Raw genomic sequence first — 27,906 nt, 5'->3', positions numbered from 1 at the left:
CGTGCCCAAACAACTGCACGCAGGAAGATTTAATGAAGGCTACTGACAACGCCATTCTTGTGGCAGAGTTTTGGGCAGACGCTGTGTAGGTTTGTTGTCGACACGACAAGAAGAAGAAATTGATTCCATTATAGTGAGTAGGTCTCGTCACTGCCTGGTGCCTATGAGGAGGGCTGTACTCATTCTATACCAGAGAAATGGCAGAAAAAACACGTTTCTTTCATTTTGATTTTATCGTTACAGAGGAGCACACCTGTAAAAATATATCTAGATGTTATTACGGTTCATGAGACAAGCAAGGAGTAGTCTATAAGATTTCTACTGACATTTGGGAACCCTAAAAATTAATGGCTGAAAATTAGACTGGATTAGAAGTTTTACTCAATATCGCGATAATATTTTGAACTGACCTACTATAAAAATAAACAAAACAATGATAATGATTGTGTAATTTATCACTTTAACTTTAAACCCTAATCACACGTGTTGATTATTTAAAAATCAAATCATAAACAATAATATCTTTATTGTTTTATCTATGAATTGGTGTGAAGGACCAACATTATCTGTAGAACGATTATTATATTGACCCAATATCTTTTGTAACACCTGGTATAAATGCGGTAACTTTTACCCAAATTGGTTAGTCTAACCCCAATATGTTTCAATTGTTGTGCAGTGTTGCCTTTTTCGGGTTAATAGGTAAGTGTCATTTTTAGTCATCATCATCATCATTTCAGCCTTAGGACGTACACTGCTGTACATAGGACTCCCTCAATGATTTCCACAAAGGCCAGCTAGTGGCGGCCTGCATCCAGCGCCTTCCTAACTTTATGAGGTCGTCGGTCCACCTTGTGGGTGGACGTCCTACGCTGCGTTTTCCGGTACGTGGCCCTTGCTGCCCCATAGGTCGTCAGTTTTGCGTAGGTATATGCCCTGCCAACTACCTCTTCAGCTTGCTAATCCGTTGGCCTGTCAGCGACTTAAGTTCGTGATGTTTAGTACTAAAAGAAAAAAAAATTATCCGTTAGTGAAGTTAACGAAACTTAGAAGCAGTTAAATATTCGATATTTTTTTCAAAACATAACTATTTAATTTACAAAATTTTCAGTCGAATTTAGTTTTATTGTTCTGAGGAACTCTTTTTAGAACCGGTCGTTGTAGAAATAAATCCAGTCCAGCAGTGAACGTCATTTGGCTGAAACGTAGTTAGTACTAACGAACCTATGTTGTCAACTACCATTTCTTTTTTAATCTAATTCTTCTGATTAATTTCGTTGCGGGTCCAATGAAAGTTTAACTTTCCCCCGGGACAAACTTGACCTTCATTGGTTGGGTTTTTATGGCGGTCAAGCTGTAGATCCTGGCTACACAGGAGTTGCAGTGGTGGGAACGAAAGGTGGGAATAGTCCCGTATTTTTTTTATTGCCATTTGTTTTTCTTTTGTCTCCAGTCGCCTCCCCAACTTCAAGGGTCCACGATGGCCGTATAGTTGGGGGCGAAGACATCGACATCACCGAAGCTCCTTACCAGGTGTCACTGCTGTATAGAGGGCGCCACTCGTGTGGGGGCACCCTGGTGGCCAATGACATTGTTTTGACTGCCGCGCACTGCATTATGGGGTAAGTTTTCTTTTTAAAGTAGCTATTTTCGGCAAGTGAGACGCAGGCCGCTACCAACCGGGCAACATAAAAAGCATTGGGGGAGGCCTATGTACAGCAGTGGACGTCCTGTGATGCCCTATGATGATGATGAGACCGAGGAGAGTTGTGACAGAGGACAGTTGTGACATTGTCGATCTTTGGGAACCTATTAACTATCAGTTAGCTCGCAACAGCGCGTACTTATTTATTAGCTCGAGACTGGAACCAAAAAACGCTCACTACTTCGAGCTCGCTAGTAATTAAGTTCCAAAAAATCGAAAATGTCACAACAACTCCCTTATGGCTCCGGCAGACTAGAGTAGGACCACTCCCGATCTTCCTATGGATGTGGTATAGCGCGATCAAGGGACATGAGACATCAACTCACACTATCTGCCAGGGTAAATGGCGGCACCTTCTTTTCCTCTGGTAAACTAAAAATGATCCTGCTATTGCAGTAAAGACTATATGGCATGATGATGACGATAAGGTATTTTCACCTCAAAGATTAATTCACGATCTTGATTTCAACAGAGTCGACTTTGATAAACAGAATAGCCACCTATTTAAAATTCATGATAAAACCATAATGACTATACATTAACGTTATCAGTGTCCATCGAGTTAATTAGACAGTATTATATTATCTGTGATTAGACATAATATAAGGGAGAGTCCGGTAATTTGGACCAGTTTTTTTCAATCCCATTTTACACATAGTTTTCTTTTGTTTTTGCTAATGTTCATGGTATATAATTAAAGATAAATTATTCAATGTACTATTTCATAGGTATTAATCAACACAATTATTGTATATTTAGCACAAATCAACAAAATACGAGTTCAGAGCTTCGGTCCAATTTAGCCAACCGGTTCGATAATTTGTACCACAGGGTTACTAAATTGGATTTTAATAAATTTCAAGCCTATAAAAAACTATGGCAAAACTTTATACGATACATTCTTAACAAATTAGGTAACGAAAAGGAACAGTAGTTAATAACATAGACAATCGATATTGTTTTACACGTTATCACGATTTTGAGTAAAAGTTTTGTAATTCCAATTATCATAACGCACACTTGTACCTTATCTACTTTACCAGTCTTTTGCTTTCATTTATTGTTAGTCAAACATGACAACGCTATTATAACTTCAAAATATGATTTACTAAAAAAAAATTCAAAATCCTTTGGTAAAGTTCCATACAACTTGATGTGGTACAATTTAGCCGACTAGGTGATAGTGCTTTTAAAAAATCGGTAAAAAATATAGCTTATAAATACCGAAAAATGTTTCAAATAATTGTAATCCGCACTAATTTACGCTTCTAAATAATATATTAGAAACACCCTGTGACTCAATTTAACAAAATTACAAACTAAACATGCATTGTCAAAAGTTACTTGAAAACAATGAAAAAATACTTTTCAAAATAAAACACACGTGTTCGTTGTCACGGCAAAAACCACATGGCCGATATTAATTGAATTTAGTTGTGTATCGCTGAGTGTTGCAATTACAGACATTCATTAAATACTTTACGAAATATGAGGGTGGTACAATTTACCCGGCGGTACAATATACCGAACTCTCCCCTAATTTCGCAACCACTGATAAGGAATAACATATTATTAACGATGAATTGCTGGAACGTTATTGATAATAAGTTATCACGTTGACGTTTTTATAGAGACAAACAAAAGGCATGCATGAAATTAATGGGTTGGAATGACTGGTCGATTATTTTTAAGTAACAAAAATTTACTTAAATTAAGGATGAGTAAACAATTTTTAGACCCAAATTGTGATGTCTACATTTCTTCAGCTGTACACAATAAAACTGTACCTCAATTTCATTGCAAAAAACTGCTTTTTATCTAAAACTCATTAAAGGTAAATTGCTTTAGTATAATTAAATATTATAGGTCCGATTAATAGTCCGATCGGTACTCGTTTCATAAAGTAACGTGTTTTTGTATTTACTTGTAGTAAATACATAAACACTTAAAAAATATTTAACTTTCAGATTTATTTGAGTAGAGAAAAAAACTACCAAAAATATTCATGGTTTAGTGTGATTCATCAAATCTTTACCATTTCACAATATTGGTTTAGAAAGATTGAAAAGTCAGTTCTGAGTTTTTATTACTATTCGATCATAATCTAAGAACATATTTTATTTGAAGATTTCACTGTGGAAAGTTTGCCTCAAGTCCTAATTTTAAAAACATAAAAATATTCGCTGTTTAATAATAATCAAAACGTAAGCATGAAAACCCGTTTACCTCACTTTTCATCAGTTTTGCGAGCTACCTTCTTTTCCTACACAATGTGAATTTAGTAGCCCAAATCACACCATGCTAATTACACAACAATGTCATCATCAATCATCATCATTCAGGTCCTATAGTCTCAACTGCAAGAGCAGGGTCTCATTCAAATGGTTTGGAGTCAGGCTTTGGAGAATTTGCGTTAAACTCCCCTGATATTCGCATATTTTCTCCCATAGTCACATAGACACTGTTGGAACCACTCGGTACAACGTAATCCCATCAAAAACAATACTTGTCAAAAAAACCAAGTCTCGCAACTCAGTTGTTCTACGGTAAAAAGTTGTGAGATCCATGTAATACCAAGTCCAGGCCAGGAAATATTTAACGTTTGACATAAATTATTGACTTGGCCATCGCACTAAATAATTTAATTTACACGTGTTTTCATGCGATGGCCAAGTCAATATATTTATGTAAAACGTTAAAGATTTCCTGGCCTGGACCAGTGTGCTTACCATGAGTTTACGTTAGGTGTGCTCGCTAGCGACTGCGTAAAAAAATGACATTTAAATGTATGACATATTGTGCAGCGCCCCTAGCGGCTACTTTCAAGAAATAAAATCTTCATAGAGTTTTTTGACGTTCTCGCTAGCGAGCACACCTAACGTAAACTCATGGTAAGCACACTGGCCTNCGCACCCCTGTCAAAACAGCCTTAGGGTGGGTTGCACCATCTTAGATTAACTTTGACAAACGTCTAAAATCTGTCAAACTCCATACAAAAAACACCGGTTATCGTCATAGTTACGGTCAAAGTTAGGTGGTGCAATTCACCCTATTGGTTTTCGACCAAATCGAAGCTTATCACCGGGGTTTTGTTAATCGCAATGAAAATGGCGGGTGTTTCGATCCGATTCGATTTTGATTGAGTCTTAAATGCATGTTGGCTAAGCCTTTGTATGGGAAATGTCAATCCAGTCTTTCGATTATCGATAGGTAGGGCTTTGTGATTCGATTTTTTGCCGTTTGGCTAAGCCTTTTTTGTTATCGACCACTTTTGCGATTTGTTTATTTGTTTGCGACTGGTTTGCGATTTTAAAGTGCGTTTTGACTAGACCCACTTGATTTAAGTTTATCCTTATTATGTTGCCCTATTAGATAGGTATGAAATAAACAAACATTAGGAAAAATGACCACAAAATATAATATTTTACTCACTGTTGGGTTGCTTCTTAACCTCTTATCTTAAAGCATCTAAAAATCTAAATGATGACAAACAAGGAAATAAATTCGCCGACCACTAAGAGTAGGCGCACACCGTTGATTTTTCGTCAGCCGATAGTTTAGTCGGGCATTTGATCAGTATGGGCATGTACGGCAGGTACTCATTCTGTGCTTAGGGTGGGTTGCACCATCTTAGTTTAACTTTGACAAACGTCTAAAATCTGTCAAACTCCATATAAAAAACACCGGTTATCGTCATAGTTACGGTCAAAGTTAGGTGGTGCAACTCACCCTTATTGTTTTTATTGGTTTTCGATCGAATCGAAGCTTATCACCGGGGTTTTGGTAATCGCAACGAAAATTGCGGGTGTCGATTCGATTCGATTTTGATAGTCTTAAATGCATGTTGGCTAAGCTTTTGTATGGGAAATTTCAATCCAGTCTTTCGATTATCGATAGGTAGGGCTTTGCGAATCGATTTTTTGCCGTTTGGCTAAGCCTTTTTTGTTATGGTTTGCGATGGGTTTGCGATTTTAAAGTTCATTTTGACTAGACTTCGTACGCGTGAAAATCATTTTTGCTCTGCACTCGTAGCGTAGCGTGATGGTATACAGTGTGAGTCACGTTAAAGTGTACATCCCATCAAAAACAATACTTGTCAAAAAAACCAAGTCTCGCAACTCAGTTGTTCTACGGTAAAAAGTTGTGAGATCCATGTAATACCAAGTCCAGGCCAGGAAATCTTTAATTAACGTTTTACATAAATTATTGACTTGGCCATCGCACTAAATAATTTAATTTACACGTGTTTTCATGCGATGGCCAAGTCAATATATTATAGTTTTTTTGACAAGTATTGTTTTTGATGGGATCTCATTTCTTTTTGTATTTTGTAGACAGCAGTTATGTATCTAGAAAACTGGACCGAAATTGAAAAATTTTACTCGACTTGGCGGTTGCACTACCGTGCCCCCAAATATTTTAGTTTTTCCTTGATTCATACACCAAACACTACTTATATTCCAAACTAGCTGACCCGGCGAACTTTGTTCCGCCTTAATGGCAATAAATAATCAGACTTATTTTTATTTCGAACGGGATAAAATGTATCCTATGTCCTTCTCCTGGCTCTAAACTACCTCCCTGACAATTTTCAGCTAAATCGGTTCAGCCGTTCTTGAGTTATAAGCGAAGTAACTAACACGACTTTCTTTTATATATATAGATTTGAAGCTTCTAGGTCTGCTAGAAGTGCCTTAGAGTTTTGATGATCGGTGAGTCAGTGAGTCAGTCAGTGAGTGACAAAATTAAGTAACTTTAACCCGTTATAATTCTTAAACTACTGGTTTAAATTGAATGAAATTTTAAATATACCGTGTCTTTACAATGCCTGCATAGCTAATGAAAATTCAGCCTTCTAGTTTTATCCACAACGAAGTTACAGGCGGTCGAAAATGGCCTGAATTGCTTCGAGAAAAGGATGGTACGGCCGTGCCGCTGTTTTGCTCGACTTGGTGGGGGCACTGCCGTGCCCCCAGATTTAAATTCACTTACTACTAATTAATTGTTCCAGGTCAGACCCAACCAACTACCAAATCCGCGCCGGCTCATCGTACAGCGAACGTGAAGGTGTGGTTTACCCAGTGGGAGAGATCCTAGCCCACCCAGACTTCAGTTTCTCCAAGATGGACAATGACGTAGCTATCGTATGGCTGTCACAACCAGTGACGTTTAGCGACAGAATTGCTGTGGTGGAGATGGCGAGTCAAGGAGATGAAGTGGAAGATGGAGAATTGACTGAGGTTACCGGCTGGGGGAATATCAGGGTAAGTTTAAATAACGACTTCAACTTGAATTATTTGAACGTTGAATTGGAAATTGTCCGGATGGTAAAAAATCTTAGGTTGAATTTGCTATCATGCTTTTTTATCCACAATTTTTTTCTGGCCTGTATCTCACCTAATAGTCAGTGATAAATCAGGCCTAAAGTAGAAGCGACTTTTACTCGGAATCTAACTGCTTGAACACAACAATGCTGTTAACATTGTTTGTAAGATGTGGTGTCAAAGTAAGACTGATGTCAAGATGTCAGACAACTACGCCGTATCAACCGCTGATGGGATTTATTGAAAGACGTGTATTAGCTGCCGAATGCTTTATTGCACTGATTATAAAAAATGTTAGAACTACCAAAGTCCCAAATGTAGGTCAGGCGCAGCTGGCCAAAGTGCATGAATAAATTACTTAGTAAGAAATATGTGCGAGTTGACTCGTACATTGTTGTTATGGCGACAATCTAAGGTAAGATGGTGGCAGCAAGCCAGGTGGACTTAGAACAAGCCCTATCACCAACAAAACTGAACATAAATATCTGCCCCCACTGGGAATCGAACCCGGAACCTCTGCATCTGCAGCATTTATGCCTTATACATTCAAATAATCAAAGAACATTATAATGAAAAAAATAACATCTGTATAACCAACAAAGAAAAATCCTGCACTAAATTAGGAAAATCCCATCTCCTCAGGCATAATACCCCACAAAAGCGGTTCAAATTAACAAGGCTTTGAATACATAACCGTCATGTCTAATAATGTTTCCGTTATTATATAATTGTGTGACGGAAATGTCTTCATTTCGTACCCTAGTGCGGTCATTGTCGTGGAATGCAGCGGTCTTGGCGCGCTGCCATTTTTAAACGGCGCCTTTTTGGGCTGAATTCGTGGTAACAATTAGACGGTATAGTGAAAACATAAAGAGCAAGACCGTTAAGTTACTATTCCCATCCCTATTCGATTCTATAATTTGATTGCCACTAAATATACAATTAGTAAACGGGACTAGTCCTACCTCGCAATGCTACCGCTACAACTCCTGTGTAGTAGCTAGAATCTACAGCTTAACCACCAATAAAAACCTAAGCAGTGAAGGTAAAGTCTCGGGGAAAGTTAAACTGCCACAGAACATGCAAATAAATTCAGAAGAACTTATGGAAGGTTCGTAGTTAAAGATCAAATCATCTATGAAAGGATTTAGAGCTAAACGTCGATGCAAGCACAAACAAAATGAACAGATAAATCAGGGTATTGAATCTCAAGAGATTGTGTTTAAATGTAAGCATATCCTGATAAATAGGTACAAAATTTGTGTGTGATCAGTACCAGTGTGACTCGATTAGTTTTTTTTTCCCAACGTGTAAAATGGTTACTCGTTTGGGTGTGACTCGTAGGGAACAAGCGGTTTAATTCTTAAAAATGGTCTACTGTAAAGATTGTCAATTATATTTCCTTACCGTGGTAAATAAAAGTTGCTGTCCTTTTTCTTAGCACAATTACACCCCGAGTGGTTTATTGGTGTTGTTGAGAACTGTAATGCTTTCTTGTTATAATTAAGAACTTCAAGTTTTATTCATTGCTAATTTTTTCAGCCTTTAAAAGAAAGGAAACGCTGCCATTGTGCTTGTTGACTTTATGTTTGTCTTTTGGAGTAAAGTTAATTTACCAGCAGATTTAATTAAAATTGACAATTCTATCGTTTAGGGTCATTTTTTGACAAAATATTTAAAGGGTATAAAACAGCTACTTCTTCTTCTTTTCTTTTTGTTCCTCTTCTTCTATCATGATGAAGTACGTCTCAGGTATTAGATTTTGTAAGTCAGTTATCAAGTACCAAGGGGGATAACAGTCCACATGGTATAAAGATCCTAAATATGTTGTATACCTAATTTCAAATCAATCTTTGAAATCCTACCCCTTTATGAAATTACACTTTTTTACAATGCTGCTGAGCAGATTGCGCTTTATCAGTTTTCAAATAGATGTAGTAGCTTAGGAAATGTAAATGAAAGAGACTCTTTAAAAATTTAACCATTCTCTTGCAGGAAGGAGGTGGCATTCCGACGATGCTGCAAAAAGTTTTGGTGCCAAAAGTGAACTCTATGGCGTGCGGTAAAGCGTACGCGCCGATGTATACCATCACGCCGCGAATGCTGTGCGCCGGCGCACCGGGAGGCGGGAAAGATGCTTGCCAGGTGAGATGCAGATGACAGCACATCAACATAAACACTGTGGCACATGTACTAAGTTGTGTGGTCTGCTGTATTTTTTATTTTACTAGTGGTTCTCTTATAGTTCCTCTCAGGTTTGATTTCGAATTATATTAACCTAATTTGCCATGGGTTTCTGTGCTATGGATTTATATGGATCACATAGTCTTCAGTGAAGACTCTTCACAGCGTTCCCCATTAAAAACACTTGAAAGAATAATGATGGACTCCGTATGGTAACTTTCACTCCATTCACGTTTTTTCCACAACATAAAGGAGCAGCTCTGGCAGCGAACTTAAACCTCTTCAATATGGTATAAGGAAAAACATTATTATTATTTCCATATCATAATAATGTCGCAATAATAATTCTAATATTTTCATACAGGGTGACAGCGGCGGTCCTCTTATTCACAACGGCAAACTGACTGGAGTGGTATCCTGGGGCCTCGGCTGTGCCAGACCAGAGTACCCTGGCGTATACGCCAAGGTGGCAGCCTTGAGGAGGTGGATCGACGAACACATCCTGTATTTGAGACTGAAGAACATCATGAGATGGTAGAATTAGATTAGTTTTGTACTTTTATATTGTAATTAAATAATTGAAAAATATTTGTGTTTTGTTTAATGAAATTTTGTCTTTCTATATCCATGGGAATAGTGGAAATATGATACTATTTTCCTCAGTCAGAACTATACGGCTAACAATGATGAAATTTATAAATATTAGATCTTCCCAACCCGTCTGGCTAGCACTAAGACTGCTTAAATGCATTTGTAATATTAGTATGGGTATAACATTTGTCGCATTATAACATTTCATCGTCGCGTCTGTTTGAATATTTGTGAAAATGACTCTATTAAAAATACGGTGTAATTTTATAAACTTCGGAAGGAAAATTTCTTCCAACATTGTTAAAATTCTCAAAAAGTTCAACGCTTAAACCAATTTGTTTATATTTTGAATTCCTTAAAAAAACATAAAATTTACCAAACATTTCCAAGAAATATCGAAATAATTGGAAATGTTTTCTGAAATCAAGAAGTTTGTGGCTTTTGTATGTTATTAAAATTCCATTTTGAGAATTATCAGAACTTAAACTAAGGAACTGCCTACTGCTCTTTCCCAAGCATTATTAATAATCCGCGTCTCTTCAAGGCGAGAGTGAATAGGCACTTACAGGACAGATATTATGTACCATCACTTATCATCAGGAGTGATTGCAGTCAAGTACTTTGTGTAAGTCACAAATCATTGTCGAAAGTACGGGACTATTCCCACCTCTCGTTCCCAGCGCTGCAACTCCTGTGAAGCCAGGATCTACAGCTTAATCGCCATAAAAACCCAACCAATGAAGGTCAAGTTTGTCCCGGGGGAAAGTTAAACTGTCATTGGACCCGCAAAATAATTAATCAGAAGAACATGGAAGGAGTTCGAAATTAAGGTTTGACTTCCCTCCATTGCAATTACTTCACAACACAATAATGGTACATAACCAGTATTTTTCCAGTGTTTCAAATAGGTAGTTTAGGGACTATTATTGTCGAAAGTAGTTAATTCGGTGAAGACACAAGTTTTGCTGCAAAACTAGTGTTCATGGCATGATTATTTAATTAAGTAGTGTAAAAAATACGAATACTGATAACCGTTACCAAAGGACAATGACCAAAAGTGGTCCAAATGTCCACCACTAATGAGACCTATATTATCATATAGTCCATTAAATAGAGATTAACTTTCAGTATGGGACGAAAAAAAAATAAGCTGTCAGTAAAAAGTTATGACTGTTTGAAAAATTGTAGTAGTTTACGCGCTAATCTCAGGAACTACTGGTCCGACTTGAAAAAATATTTTTGTTATGGATAGCCCATTTATCAAGGATGGTTTTAGGTTATATAACATCACCCTACAACCAATTTTCGCATTATTCCAAGTATTCCCATATTGTTGTCTTTCTTCTGACCTTATTTTTTTTTCTTTTAGCGAGAACCTAACACGGCACACTAAGCGACATAACATAATATGCATAGATTAGACCAAAATGTGCAAAGGATAGAATGATATCAAGAACATTTTTCAGATAAAAAGGTGAAAAACATTACTTTTCATTCAGTCATAACTTTTTACTGACAGCATATTTTTGATTGCGGTTTGGTTATAATGAATCAGTATTTAGTAGACTATTTTACTACATAGGTCTCGTTGGTGGTGGACATTTGGACCACACTCCATACATTTTTGGTCATTGTCCTTTATTCCAACTGAACTCTTTACTATCTGAAATACAAGGAACGCTTAAATTCCAATACAATTATGCAGAAACATTCCTACATCAGCCACATTTTATAATTCTTGCTTTTATCAATGCACATACATCTTATTCTCAAGAATTAGTATTGTTTTTATTTAATTTTAAGTAGGTATTTGAAGCCACATTCTACGCAACATGTCAACATTGATCTGTCCACGGTTGAAGGCGGAAATAATAAAAGGAAACCATACAAATGAAAGACTTATAACGTTTACCATTTTTTATTAGACTTCTTTATTAGACGTTTACAATGTTTTTATAACTTTTAAAATCTTCATGGCTTCTTGTCTTATTTCAATTGTTCGTCGATCCATCCTCTAAGGGCAGATACCTTCGCATACACAGCGGGGTAATCTGGTCTAGCGCATCCTATGCCAAAGGAGACCACGCCGGCCAACTTACCATTATGGATGAGAGGACCACCACTGTCACCCTGTAAATTTAATGGATAGTAGTAACCAATGTTGCACAGCGTGCTATGGAGAGGGCTATGCTCGGTGTTTCTTTACGAGATCTAATTAGAAATAAGGAGATCCGTCAGCGTGGGACTTCCACCCAAAAGGTGGACCGACGACATCATAACGGTAGCAGGGAAGTGCTGGACGCAGGCCGCTACCAATCGATCAACATGGAAAGCTTGCAATGTTTACTAATATTATAGCATTTAATATTAAGCACAATACTAAATTCGCACTAGGTGGACGTCATTTGGCTGAAACGAACAATCTAAATGTGCTTAGTCATTTCACACAGCGCCATCTAGATAAATGGATAATGGTTAGTCATCACTTTAATCATCATCATAATCAAATCAATCGGTCTCCATTGCAGGAGCATGATTCTGATCAATTCAGAGGCGAACAAAGCATTTGGCCTGTCAAAGGGTCTAGACCTCCCCAACCTAACGCTAGCTTGGGGAGGCCTGATATTTCCATGTTTCTCCTTTAGTTGTCTTAAACTAAATTGATGTTCTGGCATCAGCATAGAAAACAGGTTATTAACATTTTCTTTCATCATTCTTTTAAAAGTAACGCTTGTACACTAACATAACAAGCATTTTTCCCGCCCTCGGGTAGTCCAGCACACAGCATATTCCCTGTGAAATATTTTCCATAAGCATCACGGCACTTCGTATCAGCAACCTTCGGGATCAGAACTCTTTGAAGCATCAGATCATTGTGAGCCTGCAACCAATTAAAAATAACTCTTATAGGAAATACTTAATAAATTATAGTCAGAGTTAAAAAGAATGCAGTGATGCATATCCAACTTACCAACGATCTTGCGGGCTCAGTCGACCCCCAGCCTGTGACTTGAACAATGTCACCGTCAGGAACTTCTTCACCCACACCCTTCATTTCCACCGGTGTCAACCAACAACCAACCTTGTCACTCACTTCCACAGGTTTAGAAAGCCATACAATACCAATGTCACTGTCTAATTCTTCATAGTCGAATTTTGGATGCGGGAGAACTTTTGCCACTGGGTACAGTTCACCATCACGGTCAGAAAAGGAGGAACCAGCTCGAATTTGGTAATTGGAAGCGTCAAGACTGAAACAGAACTTTTTTTAATGGAAACTAAAAATTGGACATAAATTGCGACTAAGAATTTTAGATTTAATTTTGTCACTTTCCTGAAAATAAGCATTTGACTAGCTATGCCCGCCACTTCGTACGCGGGAAAATAGTTTGAATGTCACTGTCTATTTTCACCATCAACCCAAAATTATTTTTTCAAATCGGACCAAGTAGTTCCTGAGATAAGCGTGTCCAAGCAAGCAAGTTACAAATTAAAACTTACCTATTAAGACAATGTGCAGCAGTTATTACAATATCCTTGGCGACTAAGGTGCCTCCACAATAGTGCCTTCCCTTCACCTGAAGAGACACTTGGTAAGGTGCTTCGGAGATGTCAATATCTTCGCCTCCAACTATCCCATGGTTATGTCTCAACATGGGAAGAACAGCGACTAGAAATAATAATGTTTGAATTATTTTATCTATACTTATAATAAAATTAAATCTGTAGAGAGAGAGGTCAATTCTGTACATGAAATATATTTTCAAAATAACTATCAGGGGGTGATTAGTGATCGATACTGATGCCAAAAATGCAATCAGTAAAATTTTTGTCTTCTGTCTGTCTGTATGTTCCTTATAGAAACAAAAACTACTCGACGGATTTTAACGAAACTTGGTACAATTATCCTTCATACTCCTGGGCAGGTTATAGTATACTTAGGAATTCCCACGGGAACAGGAATTAGCGGGAAAATCCTTTTGTATGAAAAATCTAAACCGCTTAAGTTAGACGCTTGAAATTTGGCATGCAGGTACCTTAGTAAATTTAAAGCTTAGTTACAACAGGATATTGCGAAATTCCCACGGGAACGGGAGTTAGCGGGAAAAAACATTTGTATGAAAAAATCTAAACCGCGTAAGATAGATGAAGGGGGTAAAACGGGATCTACGCGTACCAAGTCGCGGGCGGCCGCTAGTACCTACTATAAATTTTCTCGTCTCTTGATTATAGCCCGACTGGAACATAAAAACCCTCGCCATGTTGCGGAAAACTAATGGTACTAATTTCTTTTAATGGCAACAGTAACTGAAAACTTCATTGACATGATTGTCACCTTGCATGTCATTATTTTTTTAAACTGTCTATAGCTGTCAAAGTGTAAACAAACTTTATTTTAAATGTAAGCAATTGATTTTGTGAATTAAATTGCTAAAAACTTTTTATAGTCGTGAAAGAAAAGTGGTTCACAATTGTTGTGTTTAAGTACGAGTATCTGTCGAAGAGAAATATTAAGGATCGGACAATATTTTCATTTCGCACCATTGAAGCCATTAGACAGAATAATAATAATATTTTCATTGAATAATGTTTCTGACAAAGGTTGTCAAATTGACTGACATGTTTATCGTATAGTACAGTCCAATAGGAAAATTAACTGTGGTTTGTTTTAACTACCTATTTTAAAGGTTTTTGTCACTTTGTAAGTATTGAATTTTATGGAATTGGGAAAGAAGTACCGAGTTTGAAGCGTTTATGAGCAGACATTTCAGTTGAATATTCAAGTTCTGAATTTGATTATTTATGAATAATGAAATAAATTCTACTAGCTCGATTGATGGTTTCATTTAATTTATTTAAACCAGGTTACCTATATAATATTTTTCCTGAATACTTAGAGTACGATTGTACTCAGTGTTGCACTATCAAATGCAATAGACGAGTCTCTATGCCAGGGTTTTTATGTTCCTGGTCGGGCTATAAACAGCAAAAAATATGAGCGTAAGAAATACATCCACGATTTGGCCTCGTCGTGGAATCGCAGAAGTAATCGAATAATTGAAATACTTTCGAGTCTATTCTAAATACAACACAAGCGTGATTTTTCTTTAATAGTGCTTATGAAAAGGATCAATAGAAGATGATCGTAGTATGACGTTTAAGTTCGATCGTCTTCTGTAATAATTTTGCTTTCAAAATTTGTGAACTGCGAACTGCTAGTGATGTAGTTGATTGTGTTGATAAATTACTTACCCTTGGCTTCGCTGCTCGAATACTGCACTAGCAAACACAAGGCAACTGCAACCCACATTTTGCTGAAGTAGAAATGTACATAGAGACTCCAAACATTTCTTTTAAATAGGTTTCGTTCATAATTACACGTGTCCAGTTAAGGCGCAACGGACACTAAAATCCTTATTGCTTAAAATTATGTCATGTAAAATGGATGTGTTTTGTTAGAATGCCTTTTTTAGGCTTTATCACTTGTAGCACAGAATAATCTTGTAGGGTTTCAAGGGGCCGTATTAAATAATTATAGCTTTGTTGTTTGTCTATTTTTCGGCGGCCTACAATAAATTATCTAAGACTAAAATTAAAAATGTATATTATTATTATCAATCATCATCAGTTCATTCAGTCTTCACTGCAGAAGGATTCTGCAAAATTGGCAAGACAAAAGAATCATGTCTTTAAAAACTTTTAATAATCGATGGTAGTTAATAATAATTATATTCTTTTTGATTCGACTATGCGACACACCTTATATCAAATTATGTGCATTGATTCATACTACATAAATTTTGGCATGCTAATAATGGGCTTCAGGTGTAATAAAATGTAATAAGAATTATAAAATGTGATTGACGCAGGAAAATAATTAATTATATCGGTATTTAAACATTAATCTGGTATTTCAGATACAAAATAGTTCAATAAACTTTATAGCCAATTATATTATTATTTACCGTTGGAAAGGTAATTGCCAAGAATATTGTGATAAATACTGTACATTTCTTTCAAACGTAAAATAATAACGTAAGTTTTACATTACACATTTAAATAAAGTTCATCTTTCAATTCCCCATTTTCAAGAGAGTCCAATCCAAATATTGTGAAAAACTTAACTTCTTTCAAGTCACAACTTTTGTCAAGTTCCTCCTTTTCTGGGCGCGATGGTGAACTGTACCCAGTGGCAAAAGTTCCCCCGCATCCCAACTATGGCCAAAAAGATTACGACTGTGACATTGCTATTAATGTACTTCTTAGTTAATACCTAATTGTAAGCATACTCTATACCTACTTGTTTGCGGTGAGAAATAAATACTACACTGGTCATCATAAAAATCGACCCTCCCGCGACAAGCACTTTCAAACGTATGCATCCCTACTTCCCACTAATATTGGCACCATTTAAAAGCCTAGTTCTAAACTTCATTTCATTAAAGGAAAGGTTTTTACCCCAAAAATGTGTCTGTAGAAGAATCCAGAGTCACTTCTTCAAAAAATAGGTAGTTATGCTTGAGCCAATTTTTATGGCTATAAAACTGTTAAGTTGGGATTAATCGCTATCAATCTGTTAAAGAGGACACGTGAGATCCTTATTTGGCTTTATAACCATAAAAATTGGTCTAATTGATCCCAGAGGTGAGCCCAAAGTCAGGTCTTCTTTTCAAATCCCATTTATTGTATATGTTTAAATCGTTTCTTAAGGCGATTAGAGTCCTCAATGACCTTGGGCGTTTGACCTTCACGCCGCGAGCAACACCCGCGTACCCCGCACCAAAAACTCCGATTTGACACCGATCAAAAATACACGGGCATAGGTAGATACAGAATAGAAGCTCTTTCTTCATACATTACTGCCTATTATTTTAAACTTAAATTGATGAACCTTGATGTCGGTGTCATTTAATTCAGGCGTAAAGCCATTTAATAAAAATAACAAAATCCATGAACATTTTGTACGGGATAAAAGTTTATTTTATTTTTCGTAAATTTTCTAATGCTTTTGTCGGTTCAGTCGTTCTCGAAATTTGAACAAACCCGACTTTATTACAAGCTTTTATTTAGCTTGCAATTTATGATGTATGTAGGTAATTACATAAATGTTTGTTCGGGTGGAATCTTGCAAGCTGAATTAGTAAGACCGACTTCCTGACGACAACTAGGCTAGATGACAAAATTTCAATTATTTGTCCGCCAGACAGATAATTAGAAAATATTAGTTATTATTTATTTTCTTTCATAATTAAATAATAACAGTGCTACATCGAGTTGAAATGGCGCGACACGCCACGCTTGAGTAGAATTTTTACTCAAATGTGACGTCACGACGCGACATTTCAACTCAATATAATACTGTAATTATTCGATTATGGAAAAAAATAAAAAATATGAGTCTAGTATTTTCTAATTATCTGTCTGACGGACTAAATAGAATTTCGATTTCATTACCCAGTCATCATCCCTATTGGAACGCATTAGTACCTACCTAGTATGGTCTATGGCTTAAAAAAGCAAATGTTTCTGCTTTTGTCTATCACTTATGAAGAATAATAATAATCTTGACTCGAAGCGCGATGCTCTTAAAGCCAGACCAGCAGCGGCTATCACCTACAACTACATCAGCGGTGTCCTAACGTGTCGACATTGTTCGCGCACGTTTACTAACAAGATTGGCTACTGTAGCCATGTGAGGGCACATGATAGGGCAGCCCAGCGTAGCCCTCTTATTGTGGACTAAAGGAATTTTGTCGCAGTTACCGTAGCCGAAAGCGGCTTGGGAGTATATATATATATATATATATGAAGAATAAACTGACAATGTATTTGTCTTTTTATTAGTAATCCTTCATCAATTGATTGAGTTCAAATTTCGGATAAACATGTAATTCGGGTGACAATGCAATATTGTGATGACATGGAGCTGGAAACTGCAGGGTCTGATGATGGAGCTGGAATGTGGCCATAGGAATAGGCTAGTTTCTTTAAAAAAGACTTTTGGTCCGTCAATTTTACATTATCAAAAATTATTGGACACGGGATATTTTTATTTTTCAATTAAACAAGTAATTACGAAGATAATGATGCGATGAAATTCCGCGTGACGACACAAATCGCCACATTTTTAAGCATGCCTTGACGTCATGTGCCTCATCTTCTGAACTTTGGTGCGCTTCATCTCTTTAAATTTTCATAAGTTTAAAAAAGTGAAAAATACATTTAGAGTTTTTTTTTGGTAAGTTCACCGACGGTCTTATTCAAACTCTTGCTACTTTCTTGCTTTATCCACGAAACATCCCTATTCTTCGAAATTATTACGATCTACAAACGGAAAATCTCTGCTACTACGCCGCAGTAAATTCCCCATCATAAATAAAAAGATTTTTTTTAAAACAAGCTCTTGTATGCTAATAATTTTGGTTTCATGACATGCTCCTAAAATTCATCACCTTATAAGAGGATTTCAGTTTTTATCTGCGAAACTTTTTAATAATATAGGTACGTTTCATGGTTTGGTAATTTAGGGAAGTTTATTTGCACTTAACATGAAAAATATGGTATCAATGTACTGAGTACCTATGCACCTTCAGTGGCAACAACAAGGTCTACTGGGTACCTATAGTCTACTAAAGGCATGAAATAGATTAATTTCACTAAAAATTAAAACCAACTCCAAAACGAATCACCAAAAGGTAGGACACCGACACCGACTCCGAAAATGGCTAATTTTGTAATCAGTATCCAAATTTTTAATAAGCTCTATAGAACAATTCAATACCACTTTATCTTAATTTTTTTTAATGTGACAGGAGGCAAACGAGCAAACGGATCACCTGTTGGTAAATGATTACCGTCACCCATAGACACCCGCAGACCCAGGGGCGTTACAGGTGTTATTTTTAATTGTGGTATTTTCGCGAAGAAACATATTTAAAATCTAATTCTAATAAGTATGAAAAATATAAATTGTTTTCTTCACGTAAATCGATTAAGTTACAGATTCTGACTAGCTCCTAATTTGGATACTGATTGCAAAGGCCTAGTAAATAAATAACGTAATAATTTTTCTACTTGTATTTATCTAGTGCAGTTGTTTTGGAGTCAATTATAGTTTTTTTACACTAATAGATTCTATTCAGGTAGAAAATAGCGTCTGAGCGCGTCATAATTCAATTGTATCGTCTGACTGCACGTACTCTATGAACAATTCTGACATAAAATCTATTGTCGAACAAAAGCTGGGTTGCACCATCTTACTTCAACTTTGACAAGCGTCAAAAGTCTGTCTAACTCCATACAAAAAACACCGGTTATCGCCAAAGCTACGGTCAAAGTTAGGTCACGTCAGGTGGTGCAACTTAGCCAAAGAAAAAATTCATTTTGATCGCTAATGTCAGTTTGTAGCGAGTGACACAACCTCCCCGTCTGAAGGCCAGCGGCCGACTGCCGCCCGCACCCCGCGAAGGCCCCCTCAACAGCAAAACGTTCGGAATTTATCAAAAGTAAAATTTATGAATGAAAGTAATGTTCGATTGAAAAACGCAACGTGTCATTTAAAGATTAAAGAATTCCCAATCTATTCGTGCAAAAATCTTTTAAATTAACATAGCCGTTTTGGAGGAGTAGGGAATTTAAGTAAAAAATCGATGTCCCGTATTTATTTTTTTAATCCAAAACAAAGAGACGTAGCGAAAATTCAAACGTCACAAATGTAGTCCTTGAACTGTTGTATAACATATATTTTTTTCAACTATTTCTGTCCAGCAGTAAAAGAGGAGTAGGCTTTACAAAATGCCCATTTAGCGCGGATTGAGGACACTAATCGCCTTAAGAAATTAAATGTGTTTTTCTTTAAGGATATTTATTGGGCTTTCAAATAATACCAATATTGTTGGGGCACCATGATTGTGTCAGTAGAAACGAGTTTTCCTGTAAAACGTAGGTGGGCCGATTTTTGTGATGACCAGTATATTTATCTATACTATCTATACTAATGTTATAAATGCGAAAGTAACTCTGTCTGTCTGTCTCTCTTTCACGTCTAAACCACTGAACCGATTTTGATGAAATTTGGCAGGGATATAGTTTGAGTCCCGGGAAAGGACATAGGATAGTTTTTATCCCGGTTTTTGAAACAGGGACACGCTCGCCAAAGTTTTTCTGTGACAGACAAAATTCCACGCGGGCGAAGCCGCGGGCGGAATGCTAGTTATTAATATTTATGTAGCTTTCTAAACCTGTGCAATTGAGTGACAACTTTAGAAATGAAGGGATATCAATAGCTTTGAAAAATCTTAGATATACGGGACTAACCTCACCTCCTTCTCACCACTAAAACCCCTAGCCAGATTTTGGCCTCCAATGAAGTTAATATCATCCCATACTATTAATCCCAGGCTATCTTTACTATGTTTGAACTCCTATTAATTTAATCAGATAATAAAGTATGTGTTCCAAATAAAATAGCATCGATTTCCGTCCGTCAGACGTGTGGTTAAGCAATCTTTTTTTGGATCACAATAATAATATTATGTTAGACACATTTTACATAATTAATCAATGCATTCTTCTCTTTTTTTACTTTTATTTGAGTATTCTTAAGCTTATTTTTTATATTATTTGCAGGTTTATAATGATCTGATACTCGGCATAAGGCACACTGAAAACCAGTGGCCTTCTCCACCGTGGGCCACGGCATTTGCTGAGTGGAGTCTCATTGCGATGGGCATCGCTGTTGCAACAGAGTGGCACTGCTCAGTTCACTTTTTATTTTTGCTGCGGCTGGCTCGTGAATATAATGCGCGTTTTGAAGGTGTCGATATCTTTGCGAACACTAAGCGCAAGTTTAAAAGAGATGTAGGTGCGTTGTTGGATTCAGGTGCAGGGGCTTGTGGCTGAGTCTGGAATCATGGAACTATTATTTACCTACGGCTTCGCCCGCGTGTGGTTTAGCCTGTTACGGATCCTTCTGGATCGTAGATTATAAGTAATGATGCTTTAAGTTTCGCTAAAATCCGTTCAGTGGTTTTTGCATGAATGAATATGTACTCAAATAGATGTTTGTGTAAACATAATAAACTTTCGTATTTATAATAATAGTAGGATGTAAACTACATAATATCTTTTCTGTATCTCAACTGACATTGAGTTGGCTATCGGGATGATCTTTGTTTTGTAGTGTATTGTTTAGGTAGTGTTGTGTGAACTTGTGTGGATAGGTATTGGTAGCATTCCAACCTTTACTAGTACTATTGGTAATAATTTAAGGGAAACCTGTTATTGGCCATATTGTATGTTAAATTTATGTATGGTAAAATTGTATAAATACGCTGTTGGTTTTCTCAATAAAATAAAATAAAATAAAAATTATTACCTTGTAATATTTACCACCAAAAACATAAATGTAAAAAAGGACAGCCAAGTTCAATCCAAAAATTATGCTTGGCTGTGGGCTTCTCCGCAAAAAGAATGGAGATCTAAATGAGTGCCACGTTCTATGCAAAATCTAAATAAGTATGTATTTATAAGAAAAAAAAACCATTATGAACAGTATTAAACCTTACTATTTCTTTGCTTTATTGGATACCTATATAATAACAATTGCTGTTATTTAAAAATGTGAGATCTTAAAGTAGCTTAGATTTGACTTGGCCAGTGGGCTGAGTGTGAGTATAGATCAAACGCACTCACTAGTGAGCGCGTTTATTAAAAAATGTATGAAAATTTTCGTTTTTGAACGTTTCCCTCTAGGGGCGCTGTACAATTTGTCATACATTTAATGCCATTTTTTGATGCGCTCACCAGTGAGCGCGTTTGATGTAAACTCACACTAGGCCCTCAGTTTTCATTACATCAGTCATTTTATAAAGTTATTCAACATAATCATTCGTTCGTTCGTTCGTTCGTTTCAGCCAAATGACGTCCACTGCTGGACAAAGGCCTCCTCCAAGGTTTTCCACAATGCACGGTCCTGCGCTGCCCGCATCCATGCTCTTCCCGCGACCTTCACCAGATCGTCGGTCCACCTAGTAGGGGGCCTGCCCATGCTAAGTCTTCCAGCCCGTGGTTGCCACTCAAGAATTTTTCTGCCCCAACGGCCATCGTCTCTACGAGCTATGTGCCCCGCCCACTGCCACTTGATTTTAGCAATTCTGCGAGCTATGTCGGTCACATTCAACATAATACATTTTTGTTTTAATTCTGATAAAAACTTAACTAATTTATTTTCTCTGATGGCTCATGGACCCAAAATGTGACAATCGATAGGAGTTATCGCCATTTACTGCATCTTGTCAGTCACTTGCTATAAGCTTGCGAGGGTCATTTTAGGCTTCGATCCCATTCTCGTGGTTAAGTATTGATTTTATTTAATTTTAAGAATTTATTGATGCCAAATTCTTACGCAACATGTCGTTTGATCTGTCCACCTAGAGCTTGACAAGGGAAATAATACAAACCATACAAATAAAACACTTATAACGGTTATCATTTTTTATTAGACTTCTTTAAGTTCATTTTATTAATACTCTCCGAGATTTAATTTTCATGGCTTCTTGTCTCCATTCAATTGTTCGTTAATCCATTTTCTAAGGGCAGAGACTTTCGCATAGACAGCGGGGTAGTCTGGTCTAGCGCATCCTCTGCTAAACGAAACCACGCCAGCCAATTTACCATTGTGGATGAGAGGGCCACCACTGTCCTGTAATAATAAATTTAATATTAAATAAGTATTTTATGCAGTATTATAAACAATAAAATATACCTAGAGATTTAACTGGACATGGATATCAAAGATGATGTTTACTACGAGTCCATCTCCTTTATCATCATTATAATCAGGTCAATTGGTTTCCATTGCAGGAGCATGATTTGGTTTATTAGATTAGCTTAGGGAAGGCCCGATATTTCCATGTTTCTCCCTTAATCGTCCTATTAAAACTTATCGATGTTCTGGCATCAGATTAGGAAACAAGTTATTTAAATTTTATTTTATAATTATTTTAAAAGAACGCATAAGTATACTAACAAAACAAGCATTTTTCCCGCCCTCGGGTAGTCCAGCACACAGCATATTCTCTGTGAATAAGTGGTCATAAGCATCACGGCACTTCGAATCAGCAATCTTCGGGATCAGAACTCTTTGAAGCATCAGATCATTGTGAGCCTGCAACCAATTAAAAATAGCTCTATAGTAAACGTTAGAGTTAAAAAAAATGCAATCCCAACTAATATTATAAATGCGAAAGTAACTCTGTCTGTCTGTCTGTCTGTCTGTCTGTCTGTTACGCTTTCCCGCTTAAACCTCGCAACCGATTTTGATGAAATTTGGCATAGAGATAGTTTGAGTCCCGGGAAAGAACATAGGATAGTTTTTATCCCGGTTTTTGAAACAGGGACGCGCGCGATAAAGTTTTTCTGTGACAGACAAAATTCCACGCGGGCGAAGCCGCGGGCGGAAAGCTAGTGAATAATATAAATATCCAACACAGGATATAAAATAATTTATTTCAAAAAGACTGGTGTTATATTATTTCGATCGAACTCTTTTTTAAGATGATTAGTAATTTGTTATTGCACAAATCACTAATTACTCCCGTTAGCCCCTCGTAGTAAGCTAAATAATAATATGCTTGTGTCACGAGTGGGCTCACCACAATAGTCAAGCGGCGGCTGGGACCGAACTCGCGTTCCCCGGATCACGAGTCGGCCAGGCCCCTTCAACCCACACCCCTTCCACAAGGTGGACCAATGACATCATAAAGGTAGCAGGAAGGCGCTGGATGCAGGCCGCTCGACATGGAAATCATTGGGGGAGGCATAGGCCTGAACATAGGTTCAGCAGTGGGCGTCCTATGGTTGACATGATGATGATGATGATGAGAACTTACCAACGATCTTATAGGCTCAGTCCACCCCCAGCCCGTGACTTGAACAATGTCACCGTCAGGCACTTCATCTACACATTCCTTCATTTCTACCGTTGCAATCTTGTCACTCACTTCCACAGGTTCAGAAAGCCATACAATACCAATGTCACTGTCAAATTCTTCATAGTCGAATTTAGGATGCGGGAGAACTTTTGCCACTAGGTACAGTTCACCATCACGGTCAGAAAAGGAGGAACCAGCTCGAATTTGGTAAATGGAAGCGTCTAGACTGAAACAGAACAATTTTTCAATGGAAACTGGAAATTGGGCATAAATTGCCACTAAGAATTTTAGATTTAATTTTGTCACTTTCCTGAAAATGAGGCATTTGAAAAGATGAAAATAACTAGCTTTGCCCGCCACTTCGTACGCGGGAAAATAGTTGAATGTCACTGTCTATTTTCACCATCAACCGAAATTATTTTTTCAAATCGGACCAAGTAGTTCCTGAGATAGCGTGTCCAAGCAAGGAAACAAGTTACAAATTAGTAAAACTTACCTATTAAGACAATGTGCAGCAGTTATTACAATATCCTTGGCGACTAAGGTGCCTTCACAATAGTGCCTTCCCTTCACCTGAAGAGACACTTGGTAAGGTGCTTCGGAGATGTCAATATCTTCGCCTCCAACTATTCCATCGTTGTGTCTCAACATGGGAAGAACAGCGACTGGATATATAATGTTTGATTATTTTTATACATACTATAAATCTCTTGATTAAACAGCAAAAACATATGGGCGTAAGAAATACATCCACGATTTGGCCTCGTCGTGGAATCGCAGAAGTAGGTAAACGATAATCTGAAAAACTTTCGAGTCTATGCTAAATACAACACAATCGTATTTTTTCTTAACGTAATCGTAATAGTGCTTATGAAAAGGATCAACAGAAGATGATCGTAGTATGACGATTAAGTTCGATCGTCTTCTGTAATAATTTTGCTTTCAAAATTTGTGAACTGCGAACTGCTAGTGATGTAGGTGATTGTGTTGATAAATTACTTACCTTTGGCTTCGCTGCTCAAATACTGCACTAGCAAACACAAGGCAACTGCAACCCACATTTTGCTGAAGTAGAAATGTACATAGAGACTCCAAACATTTCTTTTAAATAGGTTTCGTTCATAATTACACGTGTCCAGTTAAGGTACAACGAACACTAAAATCCTTATTGTTTAAAATTATGTCATGTAAAATGGATGTGTTTTATTAGAATGCCTTTTTAGGCTTTATCACTTATAGGGTTTCAAGGGGCCGTATTAATAATTATGGCTTTGTTGTTTGTCTATTTTTCGGGAGTGCACTACCGCAGCAAAATTTTTATAAATGTTGTGCTTTAGAGAGTCGAGAGTATAGCAGATAATTAGTCCATCGTGAGCAGAAATTTGTCCACTAATAGCAAAATTCGTTCAAATTATAGTTTTAAAGTTATTAGGAAAAAACAGATTTTGCTGCGGTAACGTTTCAAACATTACCCTGGCAAAATTTTTTTTGAAAGTCGTTCTATCCCGGAACCAAATACATAGATAGCTATTGTTGCGTAGTAATTTGTCCACGAATAGCAAAATTTGTTCGTGTTCCGGTTCTGAAGTTATTTAGAATTTTGCTGGGGTAATATTTTGTGATGTCCCAGATCTCGTAAATGGCTCAACGCAGAAGTTTGAAAAAAATAAGAATGATAGGCCTACATCATTATCTAAGAATAAATTTAAAAATTTATATTATTATTTATCATCATCAAGTCATTCATTCAGTCTTCACTGCAGAAGGAAGATTATCTCTCCAGTTTACCAGAAGCAAGAGAGTGATTTGGTTGATGCTGCCCACGGTCTACCTAGACGGTTTATTGTAACAAGATATTTTATAAATAAAATTAGCAAGACTAAATAATCATGTTTTGACAACTTGTAATAATCAAAATGGTAATTATATTCATAAGTTTGATTCGAGTTTTGAGATTTTGAGAGTCGTTCTATCAGCGCCCAGTGTGCGACACACCTTATACAGTGTGAGTCACGTTAAAGTGCACATATGAAAATAGATGAAACTAGACCTATTTTTATCGACAAAAAAGAGGTAAAAAAATTTTTGAGATTTTTTTTTAATTTTTTATAGAATTTTTTTTCATCCAATTACTTATTGTAAAGAAAACGTGATAACTTTTAAACTAAGCGGTATATCCTGATAAAATAAAAACAGTAATAATGCTAAATAACAGGCAAAACTAAAAAAATACATAAAATACACAAAAAAAGCCAAAAAATAATAAAAAATGATACTTTTTGAAAAAAAATTGCTTTTAAATTCGTGTTTTTTTGGTTATTTGATAAATTTCTCTAAAAAATGCCCCTATAACCGGTGGTTTTTATTACTTTGTATTAATTTCTATCGTATTACCTTCGTAAAACCAAAAATCGCATGTCTCTATCCCTATCACAACGTTTGCAATGATCGTTTGAACTAAGCCTCTCCGGGCGCACCATTCAACGCTTCGTTAACAACGAAACTGAAAATGGCTCTAGATTTGTAATTTTGATAAAGACAAGTTAGATTTCAAATAAAAACAAAAGATTTCGAAGTAAAATAAGCATTTTAGTAAAAATTAAAATTGTCTCTAACTGTAGCGGAGACTAATGTTGTGGCAGGCCTTTGTTCAAATGATCATTGCAAACGTTGTGATAAGGATAGAGACATGCGATTTTTGGTTTTACGAAGGTAATACGATAGAGAATAATACAAAGTAATAAAAATCACCGGTTATAAGGGCATTTTTTGGAGAAATTTATCAAATAACCAAAAAAACACGAATTTAAAAGCAATTTTTTTTCAAAAAGTATCATTTTTTATTATTTGTAGGCCTTTTTTGTGTATTTTATGTATTTTTTTAGTATCGCCTGTTATTTATCATTATTATTGTTTTTATTTTATCAGGATATACCGCTAAGTTTAAAAGTTATCACGTTTTCTTTACAATAAGTAATTGGAAGAAAAAAAATTATATAAAAAATTTAAAAAAAATCTCAAAAACTTTTTGACCTCTTTTTTGTCGATAAAAATAGGTCTTGTTTCATCTATTTTCATATGTACACTTTAACGTGACTCACACTGTATAACAAATATTTCAAAATAAATAATGTATAATTCAACATAAATTTTGGCATGTTAATCATGAGCATAAGGTGTAATAAAATGTAATAGGAATTATAAAATGTGATTGACGTAGTAACATAAATACTTACTTGTGTATCGGAATTCAGGCATTTCTGTTATTTCAGATAGGTACTAAAGAGTTCAATAAACTTAGTGCAATTTTACACCCGTTTATATTATTATAGAATGTTGGAAAAGCAAAAATCTATACTTATAATACATCTGTAGAGAGGTCAATTCTGTACATGAAATATATTTTCAAAATAACTATCAGGGGGTGATTAGTGATCGATACTGATGCCAAAAATGCAATCAGTAAAATTTTTGTCTGTCTGTCTGTATGTTCCTTATATAAACTAAAACTACTCGACGAATTTTAACGAAACTTGATACAATTATTCTTCGTACTCCTAGGCAGGTTATAGTATACTTAGGAATTCCTACGAGAACGGGAATTAGCGGGAAAATCCTTTTGTATGAAAAATCTAAACCGCTTAAGTTAGACGCTTGAAATTTAGCATGCAGGTATCTTAGTAAACTTAAAGCTTAGTTACAACAGGATATTGCAAAATTCTCACGGGAACGGGAATTAGCGGGAAAATCCTTTTGTATGAAAAATCTAAACCGCTTAAGTTAGACGCTTGAAATTTAGCATGCAGGTATCTTAGTAAACTTAAAGCTTAGTTACAACAGGATATTGCAAAATTCCCATGGAAACGGGAGTTAGCGGGAAAACACATTTGTATGTAAAAATCTAAACCGCGTAAGATATATGAAGGGGGTAAAACGGGATCCACGCGTACGAAGTCGCGGGCGGCCGCTAGTAAATAAATAAACGTGTAAGCTAACTCATTGAACACTCAAAACTCGACTTAAATAATAAATAAATAATTATTATTGAGTATTTTTGCACTCGCGAATTTAAACGCGTGAAAATAGTTTAGATAATATTACCGTACCCGTTTTTGTAAATTTTTTTTTTCAAAAACGCATTTCAAAGAAGTGTGCGTTGTACCTTATA

At 36.3% G+C, this 27,906-nt stretch overlaps 3 protein-coding genes across 3 annotated transcripts; 1 reads left to right on the top strand and 2 right to left on the bottom strand.

Annotated features, from left to right (window-relative positions):
- The first annotated feature begins 597 nt into the window (after positions 1–597).
- Positions 598–9,798, top strand: LOC114352627 (vitellin-degrading protease-like). The gene is made up of 5 exons (XM_028304288.1): positions 598–702; positions 1,454–1,622; positions 6,717–6,969; positions 9,025–9,174; positions 9,578–9,798. The coding sequence occupies exons 1-5, from the start codon at positions 660–662 to the stop codon at positions 9,749–9,751; spliced, it is 789 nt and encodes a 262-aa protein (XP_028160089.1). The 5' UTR covers positions 598–659; the 3' UTR covers positions 9,752–9,798.
- Positions 9,799–11,710: 1,912 nt separating this feature from the next.
- On the bottom strand, positions 11,711–15,115 carry LOC114352651 (vitellin-degrading protease-like). The gene is made up of 5 exons (XM_028304325.1): positions 15,058–15,115; positions 13,306–13,474; positions 12,776–13,055; positions 12,548–12,685; positions 11,711–11,934 (listed from the first exon to the last, which is right to left on the bottom strand). Exons 1-5 carry the CDS (start codon positions 15,113–15,115, stop codon positions 11,791–11,793), a joined length of 789 nt encoding a protein of 262 aa, XP_028160126.1. The 3' UTR covers positions 11,711–11,790.
- Positions 15,116–22,286: 7,171 nt separating this feature from the next.
- Positions 22,287–24,799, bottom strand: LOC114352650 (vitellin-degrading protease-like). Its single transcript, XM_028304324.1, has 5 exons — positions 24,742–24,799; positions 24,235–24,403; positions 23,697–24,081; positions 22,835–22,972; positions 22,287–22,507 (listed from the first exon to the last, which is right to left on the bottom strand). Exons 1-5 carry the CDS (start codon positions 24,797–24,799, stop codon positions 22,352–22,354), a joined length of 906 nt encoding a protein of 301 aa, XP_028160125.1. The 3' UTR covers positions 22,287–22,351.
- Between the last annotated feature and the right edge of the window lie 3,107 nt (positions 24,800–27,906).

The sequence above is a fragment of the Ostrinia furnacalis genome, unplaced genomic scaffold (assembly GCF_004193835.3).
Source record: "Ostrinia furnacalis isolate ACB-3 unplaced genomic scaffold, ASM419383v2 OfSCF1411, whole genome shotgun sequence".
In the NCBI taxonomy this organism is placed as follows: Eukaryota; Metazoa; Arthropoda; class Insecta; order Lepidoptera; family Crambidae; genus Ostrinia; species Ostrinia furnacalis.
Note: the sequence above shows the minus strand (reverse complement) of the source record. Positions and strands in the feature narration are given on the sequence as shown.

Coding starts and splice junctions, on each gene's coding strand:
- LOC114352627 (XM_028304288.1), top strand. CDS start 660: ATGTTTCAATTGTTGTGCAGTGTTGCCTTTTTCGGGTTAATAG. Junction 1,623..6,716: donor GCCGCGCACTGCATTATGGG/GTAAGTTTTCTT, acceptor TAATTGTTCCAG/GTCAGACCCAACCAACTACC. Junction 9,175..9,577: donor GCGGGAAAGATGCTTGCCAG/GTGAGATGCAGA, acceptor ATTTTCATACAG/GGTGACAGCGGCGGTCCTCT.
- LOC114352651 (XM_028304325.1), bottom strand. CDS start 15,115: ATGTGGGTTGCAGTTGCCTTGTGTTTGCTAGTGCAGTATTCGAGCAGC. Junction 12,686..12,775: donor CTGAGCCCGCAAGATCGTTG/GTAAGTTGGATA, acceptor AATTGGTTGCAG/GCTCACAATGATCTGATGCT. Junction 11,935..12,547: donor GCGGGAAAAATGCTTGTTAT/GTTAGTGTACAA, acceptor TTAAATTTACAG/GGTGACAGTGGTGGTCCTCT.
- LOC114352650 (XM_028304324.1), bottom strand. CDS start 24,799: ATGTGGGTTGCAGTTGCCTTGTGTTTGCTAGTGCAGTATTTGAGCAGC. Junction 22,973..23,696: donor CTGAGCCTATAAGATCGTTG/GTAAGTTCTCAT, acceptor AATTGGTTGCAG/GCTCACAATGATCTGATGCT. Junction 22,508..22,834: donor GCGGGAAAAATGCTTGTTTT/GTTAGTATACTT, acceptor TTATTATTACAG/GACAGTGGTGGCCCTCTCAT.